General features: G+C 36.0%; 1 protein-coding gene across 4 annotated transcripts in view; it reads left to right on the plus strand.

Annotated features, from left to right (window-relative positions):
* USP3 (ubiquitin specific peptidase 3) overlaps window positions 1-23682 on the plus strand; it is a 104854-nt gene that overhangs the window by 22819 nt on the left and 58353 nt on the right. For 3 of the 4 annotated variants that reach the window (XR_013967079.1, XM_080807821.1, XM_080807820.1), the window contains exons 2-3: window positions 6672-6732; window positions 10660-10791. Coding sequence is in view for 3 of the 4 variants with exons in the window: in XM_080807821.1 (XP_080663947.1) it covers window positions 6672-6732; window positions 10660-10791 (193 nt within the window). In the remaining variant the exon portion in view is untranslated. The remainder of the gene's footprint in view (window positions 1-6671; window positions 6733-10659; window positions 10792-23682) is intronic. The other variant, XM_080807822.1, reaches the window with a different exon arrangement.

Consider the following 23682-nt stretch of genomic DNA (forward strand, 5'->3'; position numbering starts at 1 on the left):
GTAGGCAGAGAGGCAGGCAAAGGGAGAGGGGAAAGCAGGCTTCCTCCTGAGCAGAGAGCCCAATGGGAGGGCTCGATCCCAGAACCCTGAGACCATGACCTGAGCCAAAGGCAGAGGCTTAACCCACTGAGCCACACAGGCACCCCTGGATTGCTAAGTCTTGAGTAAGAATGGAAGTGAGGCAGGAAAGAGCTGCCAGAAGGAGGAAGGTGGAAAAGGTTTTAATGGGCAAAGTGGAAAGATGACCAAGATAAGCTTTGCTTCATCATTGCCTTTCCTGCCTTGTCCCTGAACTCTTGGTTCTGTGGTCTTGGCCTTGAGTCCCAACTGCCACTTCTGTCCTCTTTGCATTTGGTGCTCATGCTTGGTTTCCTCCTCCTCCAGTATTTGGACCTCTGCTTAGTCTCCCAAACTCTGCATTGGCTCACTCCTTTGGCCCTAGCACCTCCTGTTGCTTTTTAAGAGAACTGTCCTATTTCCCTGTTCCCTGGGAACCCAGTGCGCATTCCCAGAATGATCAGCACTGGAAGATGGGGGGCGACAGACAATGAGTTTGGTAGCATTCAGACTGCTCTGGCACCTTTGGCAGTTGCTTAAGATAGCTGGATTTCTTCTTTTCTGGACTATATTATGGCCCAGTTCCTGCTCTCTCTTTATCTGACTTTACCTACTCCTTTCCCCCAGTAATTTCAGAAGATTCAAGTTGAAGATAGGAGAGACTTCAGGACTTTTAGCATGGAAGAGGCTTGTGAGCATATGGTTCAAATAACATTTATGATATAAAGAAGATTATATGCCTTGCTCTTAAATTTCTAAAAATATCTCAGTTGGAGGGTTAGCTGGGTTAGTTCTAGAATATAATTCTACTTATGTTTACTGGAATATTCATAGAATTTTTATGATAATACTGCCCTATTCTCTAGTTTTAAGAGGAATAACACTTTTGCTATTGATGCTTTTGTGTTGTGTGTGTGTGTGTGTGTGTGTGTGTGTGCGCGCGTTTTGAAAAAGAGCTGCAAAAATTTTGTTTTCACTGATTATATTTTTACAAACCCATAGAGTTATTTTATTTATTTATTTAACACAGAAAGAGATCACAAGTAGGCAGAGAGGCAGGCAGAGAGAGAGAGAGGAGGAAGCAGGCTCCCCACTGAGCAGAGAGCCCAATGCGGGGCTCGATCCCAGGACCCTGAGATCATGACCCGAGCCAAAGGCATAGGCTTCAACCCACTGAGCCACCCAGGTGCCCCACAAACCCATAGGGTTATAATCTTGGATTTTGGTTTAACTTACCACTCGTGGTTAATAATTTAGAATAAGTCTGTTTCATTAAGACAACTTTATAATACCAGTATCTTTAAATATAAGCCATTTAAATTTTTATTATAAAAGAAGTAATGTTTTCTGAAAAAAATCACTGTAGTGGAAAGTAGGTCCATGTGGCTCCAATCCCTCATCCCATTCCTTTTACATAACCATTAACAGTTACCATATATCCTTCCAGACTTTTAAAAACTTTTATATAGAGGCATATAATATACACACAGAAACACGTAATATAAAATCTTTTTAAAACAAAAATGACAACCTTCTGGACTTACTGCTCTACAGTAGTCCATGCCTTCAAACAGAGTTTGGTTTCTAGTTCTGTCACTTACTAACTTAGCAAGTTACATAACTTGTCTCTGCTTCAGTTTCTTTATCTGTAAAACAGGCCAAAGAATAGTGTATTTCTTACTGGATTTTAGAGGATTAAATGAAGTAATATTCTTGAAGTGGTTGCCATAGTGCCTGGCACATAATATGTCTTGGATGAATATTAACTAGATAAAAGTGAACTTGCTTTTTTTTTTTTAAGATTTTATTTATTTATTTGACAGAGAGAAACACAACAAGATGGGGAACACAAGCAGAGGGAGTGGGATAGGGAGAAGCAGGTTTCCCACTGAGCAGGCAGCCCGATGCGGGGCTCCATCACCGGACCCTTGGATCGAGACCTGAGCTGAAGGCAGATGCTTAACCAACTGAGCCACCCAGATGCCGCATGAACTTGCTTTTTTAAAAAAAAAAAAAAAAAACTATATTATTGATGTTTTCTTATGGCTTGGTAATAGTTTTAGAGTGTTGATCTTTAAAAATTTTGTGTGTGTTGAGGGAGTGGTGTTCTGAGTTTTACTGTCATAGCAGCATGTTTGTTCAGTGATTCCACACACTTCCCATCCCCACAGCTGTGATGAGTTGCTGCTACTGATGGGCAATGTGGTGGGAATGTGTTTGTCTCTCAAGTGGTCCAAGGCAGGAAAAAAAAAAGCTGAAAACCATTGGTTTAGAAAATTATGCTACATTGCAATTAATCCTTCTGTTAAGCCTTTAAGTGGAGAGTGGAGTTGGAAGACATTTGTCTGTAGGGGAGGATGACATTATTGTTTCATTTATTTTATCCCTTATGTTCTTTGACTAATTGTATGATTAGAGGTTATATGCTTATTGCCTAGTCTTCATATTACAATGAAGAAATAGACCCAGAAGAGAAGTGATGTTCTCAGTTCTATAGCTAGTAGTGGTAGAGCCAGGACTAGAATCTTGGTCATCAGATCCTCACCTTTCTGAATTCTTAAGAAGATAAAGAGCCTCTCACTACCAGTTGAAGCAACAATTGAATAATGGATGCACTCCAAGTGGCTTGTGTGTCCGTGCTGTATGCTTGAACTATTTTGTGTGTAGAGGCACTGACTAAGTTGTGTCATAAGCATTGGTGCTTGATGTTTTGTAAGAAACAAAAACTTTATAATTCCAAGAGAGAGGCGCCTGGGTGGCTCAGTCAGTTGAGAGTCCAACTCTTGGTTTTTGAGATCATGATCTCAGGGTCATGAGATCAAGCCTTTCATGGGACTCTGGAGTCTGCTTGAGATTCTTTCTCTCCCTCTCCCTCTGCTCCTCTCCCTGCTTGCACATGTTTTCTCCCTCTCTTCCTCTCAAAAATAAATTAATTTATTAAAAAAAGAATTCCAGGAGAGATGTTGATAGGCTTTAAATATCAAATGTACTCTATATTGTTAGGTTCTGTGTAATGAATAATAAGGGGATTGAAGACTAGTGATTATGTGGAAAGTGTAGATGCTGTTTTGTCCTATGAACTCTGTCTTCTGAATGCAACATGAAAACATCTGTGTGTAAATAGGCCCCAGTACACACAAATTCCCTAGTTTGCAGTCTTTCTTATCTCTTGATAAAGGAGCATACTGCCATTCCTTTTACAAAAATAGTAAGGAATAAAACCACTTTGGTCTGTAGATCATTTGGATGCCTTCCCTCTACCTCTGTGCCCTGTCAATTCTCACTTCCTGGTTTCCAGGCGAGTTAAAGCTTTGGGGACTTTAGGAGGAATTCATGGCATTAGCATGATTTAGAGGCTGGTGCTCTTCCATCTCTCTCCCCTGCCCAGCATATGTGTTACAGTCTCTACCTTCTCAAAGGTGGCTCTAGTTCAGGAGAGGATCAAGACTCTCCTCTTCCTCCAAAAAGGCCCTGTTGCCAAATTGCAGACCTTGTGGCTGAGGTGAGAACAGGGCGAGAGGAGGGTTCTAAGGCCATAGCGGAAGGAGGAGAGTAGAAGGAGCCTAGTTAGTACCAACTTCTGGGCTGAGATGCCTGAGCTTAGAAAAGGGACACTGAGTTTGTGGTTGGAAGAATCCAAGCAAATGGGAGAGATTGCTGGAAAAAAGAGTAACTTTGACAACATATTTTAAGGAAAAGGCAAAACTCCGTTTATGAGATCCAGTGATCCTGTTGTGGCCAAGTGTAACAGTATGAGAAATACACTGCCCAGCTTTCTTGCTGTGACATCACCTTGAAGTGTAATTAGGTCTAATAAAAAGAGCCCTAATAAGTTCTTAGACTTACCTTTTTTTTCTTTAAAGATTTTATTTATTTATTTGACAGAGAGAGAGAGAGAAAAGGAACACAAGCAGGGGGAGTGGGAGAAGGAGAAGCAGGCTTCCCACTGAGCAGGAAACCCAATGCAGGGCTCGATCCTAGGACCCTGGGATCATGACCTGAGCTGAGGGCAGACAGTTAATGACTGAGCCACCCGGGTGCCCCTAGACTTATCTTTTTGAACTTCTCTAAGTTCCCATCCTTATAATTCTTTCTGTCAAGTTCTAACATTTAACGTTAAAAACAAAAACCCTTCAGCTTAATATTTTTATGTTTTATCGGAAAGCTTAAAAACATTTTTATTGACCATGTGTGGTTTTTAAAAAAATATATACACAGTTGACCCTTAATCAATACAGGTTTGAAGTATATGGGTCTACTTTTTTCCAGGTTGAGTTATGGCATTTCTTAGTATTTACTAAGAGAAAAAAAGATTTGTTGGAGGAACAAAACAATAATATTCTTAGTTTTTCAGTCCTCCAAATTATCTCAAACCATGAATACCTATTTCAAGTAAACTGTGTTCTAATTTATTTTTTAAATACTTTATAGAACTTTCTTTTTAAACTATAAAACATTGTATTTCTTTAAAATTTTTAATTCAATTAACATATAATGTATTACTGGTTTCAGAGGTAGAGGTCAGTGATTCATAATCTTTTATAATACCCAGTTCTCATTACATCACATGCCCTCCTTAATGTCCACCACCTGCAACCTTTAGTTTGTTTCCTATGATTAAGAGTCTCCTACGTTTTGTCTCCCTCTGTGATTTTGTCTTGTTTTATTTTTCCCTCCCTTCCCCTGTGCTCCTCTGTAAAAAAACCACATTCTTGTTAGTGTAAGTCAAATACCACAGGGGTGTACAAATAAAAAGCCAACAGTCTCCTCTCACATATGATTTTTTCTTGTACCTGCCCATAATAATTGTTGTTAGCAGTTTGGAAGGTGTTCTTGGCCTTTCAGTCATGTAGCTTACATGCAAATTTAATAAAATTGGACCTAATTGAGTAAAAAACTCAAATGCCTTCAGGATGACTCTGGCAGTTAATGTAAATGTGTGAATGCACTAAGGACAGGTAGGACCCTTGCCAGAAGGGAATTTTACCATGCAATTTTCGTATTCAAAAATATTTAGGGCCCTTCGCTGGCCAGACAGGCAGCATCCCTTGGGCTGTGTATCATTGTGCTTTCCTAGTCTTCCTTGCCCACCTCTTCCCTCCCAGACAAATACAGAATGAATGTATGTCAGAGATTTATTTAACTCATTAATGAGGAAACCAGCAGGATGGTAAAGCTGATTCTAAAAGCATTTGAGGAATTGAGTGAATGCAGGTATTGAAGAAAGAACACTGAAATAAATAAACTCAATATGAAATTGGTTAATGTCCTACTGGGTGGTAAAACCATTACCTTTGGAGGGTGCTGGAGAGATATTATCTCTACCAAATAAAAATCTATAAAAAAAAAAACTATTAACTTCATAGAATTTGGGTCCTAATCAAAAGTAAGCAGCAGATCAAACTATAATTAAATATATTTGGGAGGACCTATTAAACAGTGTTTCATTATACATTATACATTATACATTAAAAGGGCTTATAGTTCTTGATGAACCTTATTTCGAGTTTTGGTTAATTTTTCTTACAGGGAGAAAGGCCTGTAAGGCAAGAGCAGTATAGTAGGGACCAGAACTTGGAAGAGCTTGGTCTCTTAAACTAGGAAACTAGGAAATTTGAAATTTCAACAAGTGTTTATTGAGCACATACTACATGCCACGTAGTGAATTTATTATACTCCTGAATTTATGGTTGTGTTGTGGTGCCTCTCCCATACCCCTCATATGTGGACTTGTGGTTCTTAGGGAGTTGTATTAGGTAGTCACTGGGGAAGCTACTTTTCCCAAAATACACATGTTCTTTGTCCTCTGTCCCAATCCCAATGTAGATATCTTGCCTGAGTAGAACATACACATTTTGAAATAGCTTTTCAGGTGATTTTTATGTCCCTTCCCTTTTGAAAATCATTCCTATATTTATTGGGCTTTTTTTTTTTTTAGGTTGAATGAGTAAACTGCAAGCAGAATTATAATCAATATTTTTAAAGTTTTCATTCCTTTCTTACCTGCCTCATCCCTGTAATACTAAAACTAAAATAATTAATGTCTTGGTTATATGCTCAGCAAGAATTAAAAGCAGTTGTCAAATTTAGAATTGTATTTCATGCAAGCAAGACATACATTTGGGAAGAACTGGATTTAGTCTTCCTAATTGTATCTTTAGGTTATGCCTCTCATTAAGTAAACTGAAAGGGTTGTCATTTATAGTAGTATATAATCTGCCTGGCAAAGATGTGTGATTAAAAAATTAGACTTAAAAAATGTTTTTAAGAGAAAATAGACTGTCATTAGCTTGTTGGAGACCGTGGCAAAAAGAAATAAGTAATAAAAGAAAAAAGTGTGTATGTGTTTAACTTGTGGTTGAAGTATTTGAGTTGAGTCAACAATTAAAATGAGCAGCCATTGTGGACATGCATTTCAGTTCTTTTAATATAATATTAATTAGGCAGCCTTTCTGTGTAAATGCACTCACAAAGCAGGGATTTGTGATTTCAGTACACCTCTAAGCAGCCGTGGAATTTATAACTTAATCACAGGATTTGATATTACAGATTAGGGGAGAAACTGGGAAGTAACATGATACAATTGGTATATTGTGTATTTTTCTTTTTATTAGTGTGCCGCTCCAACAAAAGCCCCTGGGTCTGTTTGACTTGTTCAAGTGTCCACTGTGGAAGGTAGGTGACATTACTTCACTACCCTACTTGCTTTTTTCAATTTGCCTTTAAGCTTTGTGTCAAAGTTTTAGTGACTTGGATTTATTAGCACCATTGCTTAATTATTGTACGTAATTCTCTGGAAGTCTTCCCTTTCCCAATAGTCTGTTTGCTCAGTGTTACAACAGAGAAAAATCTAGGGGGAAAAACCTTTATATTGGTACTCAGAAGAATTAATTTTGATGATCAGATAATCTAGTAATATTTGATTGAAAAGATGAAATGAGGAAACTTTGAATTCTTTAAATAAAAGTTTACATTATGGTTGTTTGTTAAACTTTTTAATAGTGTAAATTTAAGCATATACAAAAGTATAGAGATAATATAATTGAACCCCATGATTTTCATCACCCAGCTTCAACAGTGAGCAATACATTGCCAAACTTGTTTCACCTATTATCTACACTGTACTGATTTCTGAATCAAATTCCAGATATCACATCATTCTTCTGAAAACAAAACAACAGAATGTTTATAGATACAGGAATTCCCTTGAAAATGATCTAGTTATAGAGTTCATTATTAATTGCTGTCTAAAATGTACCAAATGTTTCATTGTTCATTAAGACATTTTTGTTTTCAGGGACTTAGCATCTCCTACCCCCTAAATCTTGTTCAAGCCGGAGCATTTCCTCCCCTTTCTTGGCTTCAAAATGATGTTACATAAATACTTTAGTAACTTTTTTCTTCGAACTCAAACTCAAAAATCAACCTTTGCATTCTTTTTTCTTTTTTTTTCTTTTTAAAAAGATTTTGTTTATTTATTTGACAGAGAGACAGGGAGAGAGGGAACACAAGGAGGGGGAGTGGGAGAGGGAGAAGCAGGCTTCCCGCTGAGCAGGGAGCCTAATGCAGGGCTCCATCCCAGGACCCTGGGATCATGACCTGAGCTGAAGGCAGCCGCTTAACGACTGAGCCACCCAGGAGCCCCTCAACCTTTGCATTCTTTTAGCTTGACAGCACATTTATTTCTATTGCTCTTTTAACTTAGAAAATCCACTTTGAATTTACTTAGAAGTTAATAGCTTAGCAGCAAGAGAATAGGAAATCAAACTGTCACACATGCTGAAATCTACATTGTATTTGTTAGGACTATTTCCCCATTATTTTTGAACTCTCATTGCATGAATAGAGCATCTGTGTTCAGTTAACTTTTGATTTTTCACATTTTGAGTCATGGAATTGAGTATTATTTTTCCATGTACACTTAAAAGTATCTGTAAAATGTTAACTGTATATCTTAGTTGTGGCTGTTGTGGTTTTGAAATCTCTAGGATTTGGGGAACCTGAAAATACTTTGTACAGATAACATTTTTTTTTTTTAAAAGAAGACAAGTAGAAGCACTTAAATTCTGCATTTGAAGAGACAGATTCCTCTCCTAGATTTTGAGAGGTGAGAATTATAATGCAATAAAATGTATATAGTTCTCTTCTCCATTTGTCTCATAGTGCTCTACGACCTAAATCTTGAAGGTCATATGTTAACAAAAAGACCTTACAGACTCTCAAAAATTGGAGAGGTTAATGTTCTTAATAACAAGGGACAAATAGTTCTCTAAGTAGGTTTTGGAAAAATAAATTGAAAAATTTCTAGACTCTGCAGGTAGTCTGTTTCCAATTGTAAGCAGTCTTAAGTTTAGAAATTCAGCATAGTTTCAGAGAAATATGATTAAGTAGATTAAACAGTGAGAGTAGCTTGTATTTGGATCTTCTTTTTACATAGCTGATTGGTTAATTTTCTTTTTTCATGTGATCCTGGGTGTTGATTGCCAAGGATTCTGATTTTTCAGTAATTGTAGACCAGTTTCCTGCAGAAAGTCTTAAACTGAATATTCCTTCAATTTATCAGTAGCATATTTGGGTTGTATATTCCGTTGGCCTTCACAACATCATCCCATTTATATTTCAAATTCTTGTGATTGTGGTTAGAAATCTGTGGCATATATATTGATGCTTTTCCTTTTTAGACCAAATTGTTCAGTTAAAATCTAAAATTAGTTGAGGGAAATATTTATCCAGTTTATACATAATTGGTAACTTCTGAGTGGTGTATTTGAATATTAGCCAAAACATTGCAGTAATATAATATTAATTATCAGCAATAATATAATATTAATATCAGCAGTAATATACTTCTTGCTTTTCCGCAGTGCTTACAGTAAACATCCAGTACATTTAGAGACTACAGTGTGGTGATTAAAGGAACTGTGTGTACTATGTACAGATGATCAGTTTTTGAGGACCTAAAAGTAGTGATGCCTTATGATTATCATTGTTTAGTATTGCTTTTTCTTTGATTTTGAAGGTGCTCATTATAATTACTTTTTGTTTCTCATGGCACAGTATAAATTATATAAGCATAGGAAATTGAGCTGATTAGATATGGAACCTACACAATGCCTTGAAGTTTACCTTTTTAATTATGTTTTGGGTGTTTCTTGACCTACATGTGCTTAATATGACCACTTCCTAAACAATTCTATTGTTCGAATTCTGAATAAATAGTAATTAAGCATATAAAGGAATACATTAATAAAATAATTACCAACATCCATTCATTCATTTATGCATTCAGATCCATGAATTTCTTAATCAGCTAAGAAGTCATGAAGTCTAAGTACTATTATCTCTATCTTACAGATGAGAAAATGTAAATGCAAAGCTACTTTTGAACCCAGGCAGTGTAATTTTTGAGCTAATACTCTTAACCATTATTTTATTTTAAAATTGATTTTAGTTTACTTTTGTGGACAGAGGATCCATATACACATGGTTTTTGGTTATGTTTACTATAATGAATAAAATGGGGAAAAAATATGATCAAAATCTAAGTTGAGGTTAGTAGTGCCTCTGATGCTTCCAGCTTTCCTAGGGCAGAGGCTGGGCCTGAAGTTTGTCCTCCCTATTTACCCCAGATGTTCTGCTTTCCCCAAGGTGAGTGTTGCTCCTGGTATAATTAAGGTGCCTCATGACAAAACTTTAACTCTCTATGTTTATTTTGGTACCAGTTGACCAACATTTGTTTTGACTGACTTTTCAATAAGGTTTTGCCTTCTGTAAATTTTCTACTTTCTAGGAACTGGGAAGTACTGTTTTATAAGGGTCTTCACAGTACTGGCCAGTTACAGCATCGTACAGTAATTAAGTGGAGGTTTAGAGGAACTTGGGTGTGTGCCCTGTGCATTATTTCAGTTTCCTTCTGCTTCCTGTACTGTACTGATTTATTAAGTCTAGTTGGAAAGTGTTAGAAAATTGTTATGAATAGAGTCAACCTTTGATTATTTTTGTCCATGTAAAGAAATGGTTTAAATAAGCTTAAGATGATTTGTACTTTGTATGTTTCTAAACAAATGTGTTTCCATATGAGTGGAGATAATTATTTAGGCAGTTGAATAAAATATCTGAAGCTATATTGATGAGAAAGAGAAGATTATGCCTGTTTCCCTATCGGACTTTCTCCTTTTATATTAAGCAGCAGCCCAAGTGCAGTCTGTGAGTGATTTAGTTTTCAAATCTTGCCTTTGAGAATAACCTGAGTTGGTTAGCAGTCTGAGAAAATCTTAAAAAAAAAAAAAAAAAGGAAAAAAGCTATCAGCAAAGGGGTTGATAAGTGATAGTATCTGTGATATTGAAACTGATTTGCATAGATGAGCCTTTCCTTGCTTGGCCCTAATCTTCTGTATAATTAAAAGTCGACTGTCATGTTTGATTGCAAAAAAGCGTATTTTAAGCACTCCACTTAATCACTAACTAACTGAATGCTCTTTATAGGACTGAATGCTCTTATAAGGAGGAATTCTTTCTCATTCTAATTTTATTATCATCTGCTATTTTAACTTCCAAAGCAATATGTAGATTAAAATAAAATTTTAATTTGGTTTTTGTAAGGTATGTGAATGGCCATGCAAAAAAACATTATGAAGATGCACAAGTACCCTTAACTAATCATAAGAAATCAGAAAAGCAAGATAAACCTCAGCATACAGTATGTATGGATTGCAGTAGCTACAGTACATACTGGTAAGTATTAATATTTTCTGGAGATGATATTCCTTACTCAGTGTGTGCAAGTGTTTTTGCATTTTCCTCACTCTTTCCCCTCCCGCATCAATCTCTAAACCTTTTGCTACTGCCATTACCTCCTTTTAGTTTTGTTAGGATGCATAGGGCATTGGAGCCATCAGGAAAGCCTGTCTTTATTCATTCAGATTTTACTGGGCATTGTTCCCTTCAACTTCTGGGCCTCCTCCTTCCCACCCCTCTGTTCCCTGTTCATCCTGATAAGCTTCAGGGCAATGAAAAGTATTTCTTTGTGGTTCTTTATAATTATTTTTATTTTTCTTATTTTGTTTTTAATTGAAGAATAATAAGATAAACACTCGTGTTCAAAACAAAACAAAAACCTAAGCCCATGTTTTTACTGTCCAGTTAACAATTTGTTATATAATCTTGAAAATGTAACTTCTTGGTTTAAAAAACTGTTGTGACAATCTCCCTTCTCCCAGCACAGATCCATTCTCTTCTCCTCTGTAGATAAATGTTAAGAATTTCACGTGTAGCCTTTCAAGCTTTTTTTTTTTTTTAAATTTAAAGTATCACATCCTTTAAAAGGAGATTGGAGGCCCTGTTCTCTCTTTGTAATATAATATATATGTCTGTTTTGTATAAATGACAATGAAATAAGTATTGATTTTTGTGACTACTTAGAACTAGGTTATTTAGGTTACAGTAATGTTAAATAATTCATATTCATTTGCTATGTTTAGATGATCAGTGTTTCTTGCAGTTTTAACCTCAGTGTGAAGCAAATTTTTTTCCTTGACTAGTAAATTATGACAGATAATTCTTTACTTGCTTTAAAGAGTTTACGCTCAATTAAAAAGGTTTTTGACATTGAAGGGAAAAAAAGTCATTTGAAAGATCCCTTTGGAGATCTTTTTTGGCCATCCAGCCCTTAAATGTCACATGAAAGCAGTACGGAACAGGAATGGGGATTTAAAGTCTAAATATCACTTTTGATTTACACTCTGCTGGAGTTTTATGCTAATCTTTTCTACATCATTCTTAGTTGATTGTTGTATTGTAGAAAAATGTCCATCAAAAGGAAGAAAGAGTGCCTTCCTATCTTTAAAATTTTTGCAAGTTTAACATTATTACTTTGTGGATATTGAATGAAATACCTTAAGGTTTAGTCATTCAAACCACTACTCTTTCAGTGAGAGATGTCCAGACCTGGAAGAGAGAGAAGCTAGAGGTAGATAACAATTTCAATAAAAATGAAAATCTTCCCAAGATTTTCACACACCGGCTAGTGCTCAGTTTGCTGTCATTTCCTCTTGTAAAATGCTACTTCCTATGAAAGGTAAGCATTAACCAGGCTGTTAAAGTGTTCTATTAGTTTTTTCCCTCTTTCCCTTGGGAAACTTACATATTAGAATGACAGAGCTACCTAACTGACAGAACCATATGTTTCTTTAAGACTTACTTTTAGAGAGCAGAATTTAAGATCATTCTTTAGGTATAATTCACAATCATTGTTGTAAGTCATGTCAACCTGTATGTACCAGACGTTGAAAACATTCATTCTTCTTGATTTTCAGTTAGCAGTTTGCATGAAATGCTAAATGGGGAAGTTTGGAAATACAGTTAAATCTCTGTGTGCTATAACAAGTTTGCATTTGGGTTTTCTTCCAATTGGTAAGATTATGAGGAAATAGTGACTCTTTTAGGAAATTTTAAAAATTATCTTAACAGAGTAGAATAGGTCTCTTTAAAAATACAGGTTACAGGGGCGCCTGGGTGGCTCAGTGGGTTGAAGCCTCTGCCTTCGGCTCAGGTCATGATCCCAGCATCCTGGGATCGAGCCCCACGTCGGGCTCCCTGCTCAGCGGGGAGCCTGCTTCCTCCCCTCTATCTCTGCCTTCCTCTCTGCCTACTTGTGATCTCTGTCTGTCAAATAAATAAATAAAATCTTTAAAAAAATATATATAGGTTACATACTCCAGTTCTTCATTTATAAGAATATACTTTTTGCATTTTGTAGGAGTACCTTTATTAACTAGGATTGGAATTTGATTTGTTTTATGTTGGTATAATATGCTAAAGTACATGAGGTTTCATGGCTGAATTGTAATTAAATGGCAGATCTTGAACTTTGGGGAATACATACCATGGTGGAGGCTTCTTGGGCAATTGCGTCTTTTGTGTGAAGTTATATAGGGGGGCAAATGTTTGGACACTCAGAGCTTCTGAATGCAGGAAGGGAACTGCAGCTGGTCACATTACTGTGTCATATGTAGGTTTAAGAACAAAATGCCCAGGGAATCACTATGTAGCATTACACTGATGCCTTAAAAGAAATCTATGATAATTGCAAACTAATAAAGGTGTAGTCTAAATTAACATTTTCCTCAGCATGATTAAAAAAAAAAACGAAAAAGGATTTCTTCTTTCTGTATGAATGTGTGTGTGTTGTTTTCTAGTATGCTTCAGTAATTTCACTTCATTCAGTTTATCAAATTTCCTTGCACATAAGTTTCTTATGGTTAGACTCAGTGATTTGCTTCAGAGGTAAAATATTGGTGTATTAGTTTTGACCTATTTGATTATTGTTATGCTTGTAGTCAAAACCCTTTGACTTCAGGTATTGTTAAAGCTCCTTTTCCACATGCTCTCTGCCCTAAAGAGCTTGAAACATGCTCTGAGGCTTATAGTTTATCCTTTTTTCCCCTTTCCAAGAGTCCCTGCCCTATCCTATCTTAGCATATCTTTTGTGAAGTTACCACTGAACTTGTCCCCACTCCACTTTGCTTCACTTGTAGCTGGATGTAATTTCTCCTAAACTTATAGTTCTTAGGATACTTGTAATTTCCTGCTGAACATTAGGTTATTCGTAAATGTCCTTGTGGACTGCAGGAACCATATGTCAGATGATATCTTCCATAGTACTCAGTGTCTGGTGCAGAGTAGGCAATATATTGTATTGTTGGAAAGATTGTATTTTATATATCTTCCAAAAATGGGGAAGGTTACACCAAATCTATAATACTTTTCCTCTGATCATCTTGGAGGACTGAGGAACCACAGACCATCTTTCTTGAAGAAGACGTAAATTGTAGCTTGTGTGAGCTATTTCATTTACCTCCCAAGAGGGACACTCTACTGTAAAGCAGTTCCCTTCACTTCTGACATGAACAGGACATCCGGAAGAAGCACATGTTAACCAAACAGAAAAACATAAAATGGGTCACTGTTTCAAAAGAGGGAAAGCAACACCAAAAGGAGTAATTTTGATCTGACACAAACCTACTCCTTTAGGAGCTAAGTCAGCTTGAGCTTAGAGGTAAGTGAAGATTTCTATAAAAATGAAAATCTCCCCAAGATGTTCACACAAGGGCTAGTGTTCACTTTTATTATGTGTTAAGTGATATTTCCTTTCCTCCCACCCCAGCTTCTCTCTCCAGTCAATAAAAATGGAATTGTATGTGGTATACATTACTGTATCAAAAAGAAACTATGCTTAAATTTAGGAACTTTCATTTGACTTCTTACGTAAATAGGCATTTGGAATTAACAGTTTTAAAATGCTGAACAGATAACTTGTGATATCTGACTTAGTCTTGTCAACTCTGATCCTTATCAGTAGTAACCAAATTTCTGAGAATACAAAAATATGAAAGGAATATTAGAAGTAAATAAAATAAAATGAAAAAAATATTTTTATATATTTTTAAAGATTATATTTATTTACTTGACACAGAGAGAGATCACAGGTAGGCAGAGAGGCAGGCAGAGAGGGGGGATGCAGGCTCCCTGCCCAGCAGAGAGCCCAATGTGGGACTTAATCCCAGGACCCTGAGATAATGAACTAAGCCAAAGGCAGAGGCTCAACCCACTGAGCCACCCAGGTGCCCCTAAAATGAAAAATATAAAACTAAACTACTAGGCAGGGTAATGTTTTAATCAAACAAGGAAACATGAGATGTGGATCAATTTGTTTAGAAAAAAGACTTATATTTCACATTTAAAAAAATATATTTATTTATTTTAGAGAGTGTGTGGTGGATTGGGGGTTTGGGAGATGGAAGAGCAGAAGGAGAGGGAGAAACTCAAGCAGATGAGCCCCATATGGTGTGCAGTCCTGAGACCCTGAGATCACAACCTGAGGTGAAGCCAAGAGTCACATGCTTAACTGACTGTGCCATACAGGTGCCCCAGCATTTCAGATTTTAAACACCTGTAACAAATAACCAGTTTTAACTAAAACTAGTAAAAATAAAGTTCTTATTTGTGGACTTAAATTGATTCCAAATCATTTTCAAAGGAAATTATGATTAAATATTGAAAAGGAGGGGGAAAAGGTAAAAAAGCAAATGGGGTGCTTGGGTGGCTCACTGGGTTAAACATGGAACTTTTGATTTCGGCTCAGGTTAGGGTCGTGAGTTTGAGCCCTATGTTGGGCTCTGCAATGGGGGTGAAGCCTGTCTAACCTTCTTTCTCTGCACCCCCACCCTTGCTCGCATGCGTGCACACACGCTTGTCCACTGTCTCAAAAAAAGAAAAAAAAAGTAAAAAGGGGAAAATCTTTAGACTATCTTTATAAACAATTTGGTATGAGTTTTCAGTGTTTTAAAGATTAGAGAACAGGAAGGGTTTTGTTTATTTAAAAACAGTATTTTTGAAGTTTAAAAAGAACTTTTTCAATAGAGGTGGTCTGAAAACATGAAAGGCTCTTCCTTAATAAGCTAGTATTTGTCTGTTTTTAACAAAGGGTATAGGTTTTCTCTGCAGGTGTTCTTCATATTTCCCAAAATTGGCTTATTTGATGGCAATACATCAGAATTTAATAAAAGAGAATTTAAGAATAAGCTTGCTATGTAAGTTCTTTTGAGTTTTAACTTTCCTTGGTTTGAAAAGATGAAGTCACTAGAATACAAGCTTTCCCCCCCCCGCCCCTGTGATCATATGTTTTATAATAAAACTAGAGGTCAAATTTGCCTCCGAATGTCACAGTATTATAGGGGAATGAAAAGGAATTTAAAACTTAATGACGGCTCTGCCATTGCCCTTCTTGAAGGTACTTTTTGTGTAAAAGTTTTCATTTTGTTTTAAGAGGATTTTGTTTATTAGTGTTATATACAATTTACTGTTTAAAGATCACTTTGTAGGGATACCTGGGTGACTCAGTCGGTTAAGCATCTGCCTCTCAATCTCAACTGAGGTCTTGACCATGAGTTCAAGCCTGTGTTGGGGTCCATGCTAGGCATGGACCCTACTTTTAAAAAAATGGTTTTTTGGGAGTGCCTGGGTGGCTCAGTTGGTTAAGTGCCTACTTCTCTTTCTCCCTCTACCTCTCCCCCTGCTTGTACTCTCCCTCTCGTTCTCTCTCTGTCAAATAAATAAAATCTTTAAAAAATAAGTTTTTTTTTAATACAAAAGATTTTTACCAAACAAACAAGCCCTGTAAGATAATAAAAGAACACAAATACTGGTGACAAGCTTTCCTACTCTGAGCTCATTAAACACATGACAAGATAAAAATATTGGCTATCTAATAAAAACACAGACTAGGGGCACCTGGGTGGCTCAGTGGGTTAAGCCTCTGCCTTCAGCTCAGGTCATGATCTCAGGGTCCTGGGATCGAGCCCCGCATTGGGCTCTCTGCTCAGCAGGGAGCCTGCTTCCCTCTCTCTCTCTGCCTGCCTCTCTGCCTACTTGTGATCTCTCTTTGTCAAATAAATAAATAAAATCTTAAAAAAAAAAACAAACACAGACTAGTCAGATTTGATAACCTGGACAAAAAGCTGAAGCTATAAGAAGTGAATTCATATCTATTATGATTAATGTCATATCTCACCCTATGTGTATATTATACTTTGAGATATTTGTTAAATCATAGTGTGAAGATGTCCTGAATAGCAGGACATTTTCAAATAGTTTATTTCACCTCTAGCTTGTTCTTTTAAGATGTTTTTTTTTTATATTGTACACATTAATTTAGATTTACTTATGTATGAAATCTTATATAGAAGCATGTGTAAATATGTTGGGGATAGTGGATGCTCAGTTCTGTGGTCTTCTTTTTAATCTGATTAGGTGCCTCATGAATCTAATTTGAAGATTTCTTCTTAATAGAGTAGTGTTTTATATTTTAGAATTAGGAGGGGGTCATGTAGTGCAGGGGAAAAAATAGGAAACAAGTTGTTTCTAAAGTTAGAATTTAAAAAGAGTAAACCCATATTAAATTTTAGGATAAGAAAATGGTTAAGTCATGCTGTATGTTTTCATTTTTGGAAAATGGGAAAGAAAGCACAGATGGGGATGACCAAGTGAGGAGTTTTTCAACGATTTTATTTGAGAAAGAGAGTGTGCATGAACGCAGGCACACAAGCTTGAGCAGGGGAAAGAGCAGAGGGAGAGGGAGAGAATCCCAAGCCTACTCCATCCAGAGGGTGGAGCCCTATGTCAGGCTTGATCTCACGACCCTGAGATCACCACCCCAGCGGAAACCAAGAGTAGGTCACTTAACTGACTGAGCCACCCAGGCACTCCCAAGTGAGGAATGTTTTTGCCATTAAACAGGTGAATGGTGCCACATGGAAAATATTGAGGACTGATAAAGGAGTTGGTGTATATAGGATGACAGCTTAAATCTGAATCTAAAGCAGGTAATACAGAAGAGAGAAGAAAATATAAGTAAAGCTAACATTGTGGAACCATCAAATACTATACCTTAATTTGGCTATAGATACCTATGGATTTGAATGTCACCATATAAGGGGGTAAAGTGAGGGAGATCACACACTGAAGGAAATAACTAAAATATAGAATAGGGGTGCCTGGGTGGCTCAGTGGGCTAAGCCTCCTCCTTCAGCTCAGGTCATGATCTCAGGGTTCTGGGATCGAGTTCCGCATCAGGCTGTTTGCTCAGCAGAGAGCCTGCTTCGCCCCACCCCCCTGCCCCACCTGCCCCTCTGCCTACTTGTGATCTCTGTCAAATAAATAAATAAATCTTTTAAAAAATATGTAGAATAGAATGTTAGTTGAATTGGAGAAGAAAAAAGATGGGTTTGGGGGAAATTATAGACAGAAAAATAGGATTAGACCTAATTAGATGTTAGAAATTAGAAATAATGAAAATCTGAAAGTATATACATAAAGAATCAATGTAATCAAGAAACTGGACAATTTTATTTTGTTCTTTTTTAGAGTAAGCACAATGTGAAATAAAGCTGTAATTTTATCCATTTTTTACCTCCCTGATTATATAGCAGTATAAGTAACTTGTGTTTCTTATGAAAATTTACCTGCTACTTGAGGTATGTTTTTTCAGTGCAAGGTGGTAAAATTAATTTTTCTTTTAACACCAGTGTACATGTATATTCCATACTGTGTGCTTAATTTCTTTATTAACTATTGGCTTAACTTAATTTAAAACTAAGATAATTTTGGCTCAAGTAATTTGGATTTAAGACAAATCTTCATATAGCCAAGATGATAGTGTGGTTTGTTTCAAGGTTTTAGAAGTAAAGAAAGATACCAGTCCTCCTCCTGCACCTTGCTTTTTTTATATCCTGTTTCTTTGACATCACTAATATGTTGTCTGATATGATTTTGAATGTTTTCTTTTGTCTTTAATGTTCAAATTACTTACATTTTCTTAAACAGTTCTTTGTTTTTTTCTCAAAAGAAAAATGAACCTTTTCCTTATCTGATAAGTAGTCTATTGGAAGTAGAGGTCGTCTTTACTTGGAGAATTATCTAAAATCACTAAACAAAAACTTCTTTTTTTTTTTTTTAAGATTTTGTTTATTTATTTGACCGAGAGTGTGCACAGGCATGGGGAACGGCAGGCAGAGGAGAAGGGAGAAGCAGACTCCCCACAGAGCAAGGAGCCTGACACGGGACTTGATTCAGGATGCTAGGATCATGACTAGGATCATGACCTGAGCCAAAGGCAGATGTTTAACCTGCTGAGCTGCTGAGGTGCCCCTAAACAAAAAATTTAGGTATAAATTTAACAGCCTAAAAATTTGTTGTATAATATAGGCAGTTCTTGTTTGTTAGACACGTGAAGTCCTATGTGAATGAGATGCTAAACCCTGGACCTCCTCTCCTAGTGAAGTACTAATCAGGTTATCTGAACTCTGACCAGCTTCCTCCTATCACAATTTCTCAGTGACAGCAGTATAGAAAGAAGTCAAAGAGGAGTACAACTCTTTGTAATATTATTTCAACTACATTTTGGGAAACAGGTGTATTTTCACCTTACAACATTTAACCATATTTTATAATATGGTTAATTTTGAAATAATGGGAATAATTTTGAAATAATGGGAAATCCATTCTCAGTTTCAGAGGACTTATCTATACTATAAGCTTTTGAAACCCAGCCTATAAGTTAAATACTTTTTTGTAGTAATCTTATTCTGAATAATCTTCTTGAAGGGAAAGAGTGACTGTACTTTTTTTCCGCAGGTATTAGAGGTGAGTATAATTCTGACTGATTGGCTTCAACACAGTTGTAAACCAGAGAGAGATTTTTAGAAATTGTTTACTTTAAATCCTTCTGTTTACCTTGGGACTTTTTAATACCAGTATTAGAGGGATAGTTTCCAGTTTGAAAACAGTGTCTCAGCTAAGACTAAGGCAACCAGACAACATTTAAACTCTCATTTATATTTGACTTTTCCTACTTATTTTCTTTTGACCTCTTGGCCAGGGAGGAAGAAGAAATCAAAAGGGATTGTAGGGAGCTAGAGAAGCCCATGCTGTGAGGCAGCTCTTGGTTATACAAAGGAAGGAAACTAACATTTATTGATCTCTACCACATGCCAGGCAGTCTTAGAAGTTTTGGCCCATAGAAGTAGGTGCTTTCCTTTTAATGTCATTGTCATCATCATCATCATCAAATAATACTTGCATAGTGTGGTAAATTCAGAGTACAGAAAGTAAAGTCTTGGAAATTGGTATTCTTCTTAGTGACTGTAAGAGAACTTAAAATTGGCTCTTGAGAAATAGGGACAGTTGTGAAATCATTAACAAATTTTTTTAAACCAGTGAAAAATAACCCATGCAAAACAAAATTGATTTCTTACAGCTCAGTAAAGTTAAATTTGTTATGCCTTTGTGATATTAGGTAATATTATAGAATATTAGAGCAGGTAATGTCCTAGATACCCTTTATTTTTTATTTTATTTTATTTTTTAAAGATTTTATTTATTTATTTTACAGACAGAGATCACAAGTAGGCAGAGAGGCAGGCAGAGGGGCGGGGCGGGGGAGGGAAGCAGGCTCCCAGCTGAGCAGGGAGCCCCATGCGGGGCTCGATCCCAGAACCCTGAGATCATGGCCTGAGCCAAAGGCACCACCAAGCCACACAGACGCCCCACCTAGATACCCTTTAGATTGCCACTGCTATCCAACAAAAATAATACATCATTTAAGTAATTTTAAATTTTCTAATAGTCACATTAAAAAAGCAAAAAGAAACAGGTAATTGTATATTTTAACCCATCTATGCAAATACTATCATGTCAACATGTAATCAATATAAAATTATTAGAGGTTGTATTCTCTTTTTACGTAAAAACCTTCCATATCCAGTGTATATTATCACACTTATATAGCACATCTCCATTCAGATACTAAACTTTCATTAGAAACGCTTGACTTCTGTGTAGATGCATAAACATTACAGTTAAAAAAGTAGATTCTAAAAACGATTAGAAGTTTTCCAGCAAATGAATGAAGTACCAAAAAAACATTTTTCCTTAATATTTGCATCTGTATTGACAAAACTGACTCATCTTCTTAGAACAACTGATTTGACTCTGAAGCAAAAGTGTTATCAGTTTCCAAAATTATATCTAAGTCTACTAACTCTTGTAACAATTCAGTATTATCAACATTGAATTCAAAGGGGCACTATGTAAACTGAAAATCTACTCTGTATCTGTATCAACAACATGCTCTTCAGTTTTCTCGTAGACCTTACAGCCTATTTACATAATGCTATTACAATTAAAATTGTCTGCATATTTATTCATGTTGAAAAATGTGTGAAATCATTACTGATTTATATTATGAAAAGTTTTAATTTGAACATACGTTCTTGTACCTGTCTAGCCAGGTTACAAATAAACTTTTCCTTTCTTTGGATCTTTAAATTCATGTGCCTTGTGATATAGGAGAAAAAAATGTAACTCACACTCGGATGTTTTCTATTTGTTGAATATTGGCAGGTGTTCTTTCATTTCAAGAAAGTCTTGAATTAGAGGGACAGGAGCGCCTAGCTGGCTCCTTCGGTGGAGTGTGCAACTCTTGATCTTGGGGTTGTGAGTTTGAGGCCCACGTTGGATGTAGAGATTACTTAAAAATAAAATCTTGGGGAAAAAAAAAAAGGAAAGAAAAGGAGGGGTGCCTTGGTGGCTCAGTTGGTTGAGCAGCTGACTCTTAATTTTGGCTCATGATTTTGGCTCAGGTCATGATCTCAGGATCCTGGGATCCAGCCCCATGTCAGGCTCCACGCTCAGGGGGGATTCTGCTCAAGGATTTTCTTTCTTCCTCTCCTCCTACCCTCTTGCACGTGCATTCTCTCTCTCTCTCTCTCAAATAAATCTTTTTAAAAAAATCTTGCATTAGAGTTAATAGTACAGTAAATCTTTGTAAAACTCTTTCATGACTCAAACTGAAGCAGTGAACATTGGCAAAGAACTTTTCTAACAATATTAAAGATCATTTAATTCATTATCATGAATTATGGTCATCAAATTCATTATCTTCTTTTTAAAAAATTTTTTTCTTTTTTTTAATAGTTTCATAAGCTGGTAATGATTCATAGCAATTGTACATATATAAATGTGTATATATATACATATATACCAAACAATTTTAATAACTGCATCCATGATACAGTCTATTTCAGAACACAAATATTTTCAATATGTGTCACACAGTGAAATAAATATAATAATAAGGGAAATCTAGTAAATCCAGATTTTAGATCTCACATAGCTGGCCCATTGCCTTTTTTTTTTTTTTTTTAAGTTTTTTTTTTTTTTTTTAAGCTTTATTTTAGAGAGAGACAGAGTGAGTGCACGTACCCGCACAAGCAGGGGAGAGGGAGAAGCAGGCTCCCCACTGAGCAGGGAACTTGATATGAGGCTCAATCCCAAGACCCTGGGATCATGACCTGAGCCAAAGGCAGACGCTTAACTGAGGGCGGACCCTTAACCAACTGATCCACCCAGGCTCCCCCATTGTCTGTCTTGATAGAAACTTTTTCCTATCTAGCTGAAAGTGACAGATGTAAAAGATTAAAACATATAGTATCTACAACTTCAGATTGATTAGATGTAGACATTTCTTTGTAAATTTAGAAGTTGTTTGAGACACAACATACCCAGAATGTTATTTGGTCAGTATCTCTTGTGAAGCTCATTTAAAGCTAAAAATAAAAGTACTTGCAATTTTTCAGATGTTGAATTGATCTTTAATATTATTAGAAAAGTCTTTTATTCACCGACACTCACTTGGTGGGTCAATTTAAGATCGTTCATGTTTTGTGAAATATTTTTTTAAATCTTTTCCTCAAATTTTAAAACCTAATTCCCTTAACTGAAATGATAATTACATTTTTTATCTTTCCATCTAAAAATGATTCTTTTTCTTGAGCAAGAATCCCAGCCATTTTATAGTTTGCCAGAATTATAAGCTCAGATCCTTTAATAATCATGGAAACATTTTTTTTGTTTAATGTTTAATTCTAATTTCATTAGCTGCTTTATTTTTTTACTGTTGAAAAGCAACTCCTTATTAAATGAATATGCATTTGCTGAAGATGACTCTTTTTTTTTTTTAAAGATTTTATTTATTTATTTGACAGATAAGAGATCACAAGTAGGCAGAGAGGCAGGCAGAGAGAGAGGTGGAGGCAGGCTCCCCGCTGAGCAGAGAGCCCGATGTGGGGCTCGATCCCAGGACCCCGGGATCATGACCCGAGCCGAAGGCAGAGGCTTTAACCACTGAGCTACCCAGGCGCCCCGATGACTCTTGATATTATCTTAGAACTTCTTTTATACAACTTACTCATTTTTCTCTGCTACAGCAAATCATATTGCCATCCTTTGTAAAATTTGTGACATACCTTCTCCACTTGATACTGCTTCATTAGTGTGCCTTCATTTGAAAGTTAAAATTTTTTTCATAATTTTTAAGTTAGAAAAATAATTTAAGTTAAAATTTAAAATTAAAATAAGCATTTCAGCTTAACTACCAGTTACTGTTTACATAGTTATCACTGTAACTCTGTTGTCTGCATAAAATATTCAAATAAACACATTGTAGTGCTGCATTGTTGCATAGGAAAATAACCATCTGTTGACACAAACTAGATTGGTGATATGCTTATGTAATATTAGAAGTGACACATGGATCCATCATGTACACTGCAGTACATCTTAGGTGATATAATAATGAAAGCGAGATATAGCTTTGTCAAAACCATAAAATTGTGTTTAGTGGAAAAGTATTTTCTATTGCTTTAGTTGTTAAGTTGACATTTTGTATCAATCAGAATTTTTTTAAAAGTTAAAATTCAGTTCTCTTAAGTGGCATCAGCCACATTAGCACAGCTCTAGAGTCTGGAGCAGCTTATTTACTTTAATGATACAAGTTCAGAGAGATGAAGCAGCTAGATCCAGTTAATCCAGATTAGTTTAGAATGGAGCAAAATCATAAATAAATCTATATTCAATATATGAAAAATGTTACTTTAACAAATGTTTTATATCCTTGTCTAAATCCATATCACACCAAAAAGAATTACTTATTTATTTTAAAAATTTTTTTTTTTTTTTTTTTTTTAGAAAGAGCAACAGGGCAGGGCAGAGGGAGAGGGAGAGAATCTC

The sequence above is a fragment of the Martes martes genome (assembly GCF_963455335.1).
Source record: "Martes martes genome assembly, chromosome: 7".
In the NCBI taxonomy this organism is placed as follows: Eukaryota; Metazoa; Chordata; class Mammalia; order Carnivora; family Mustelidae; genus Martes; species Martes martes.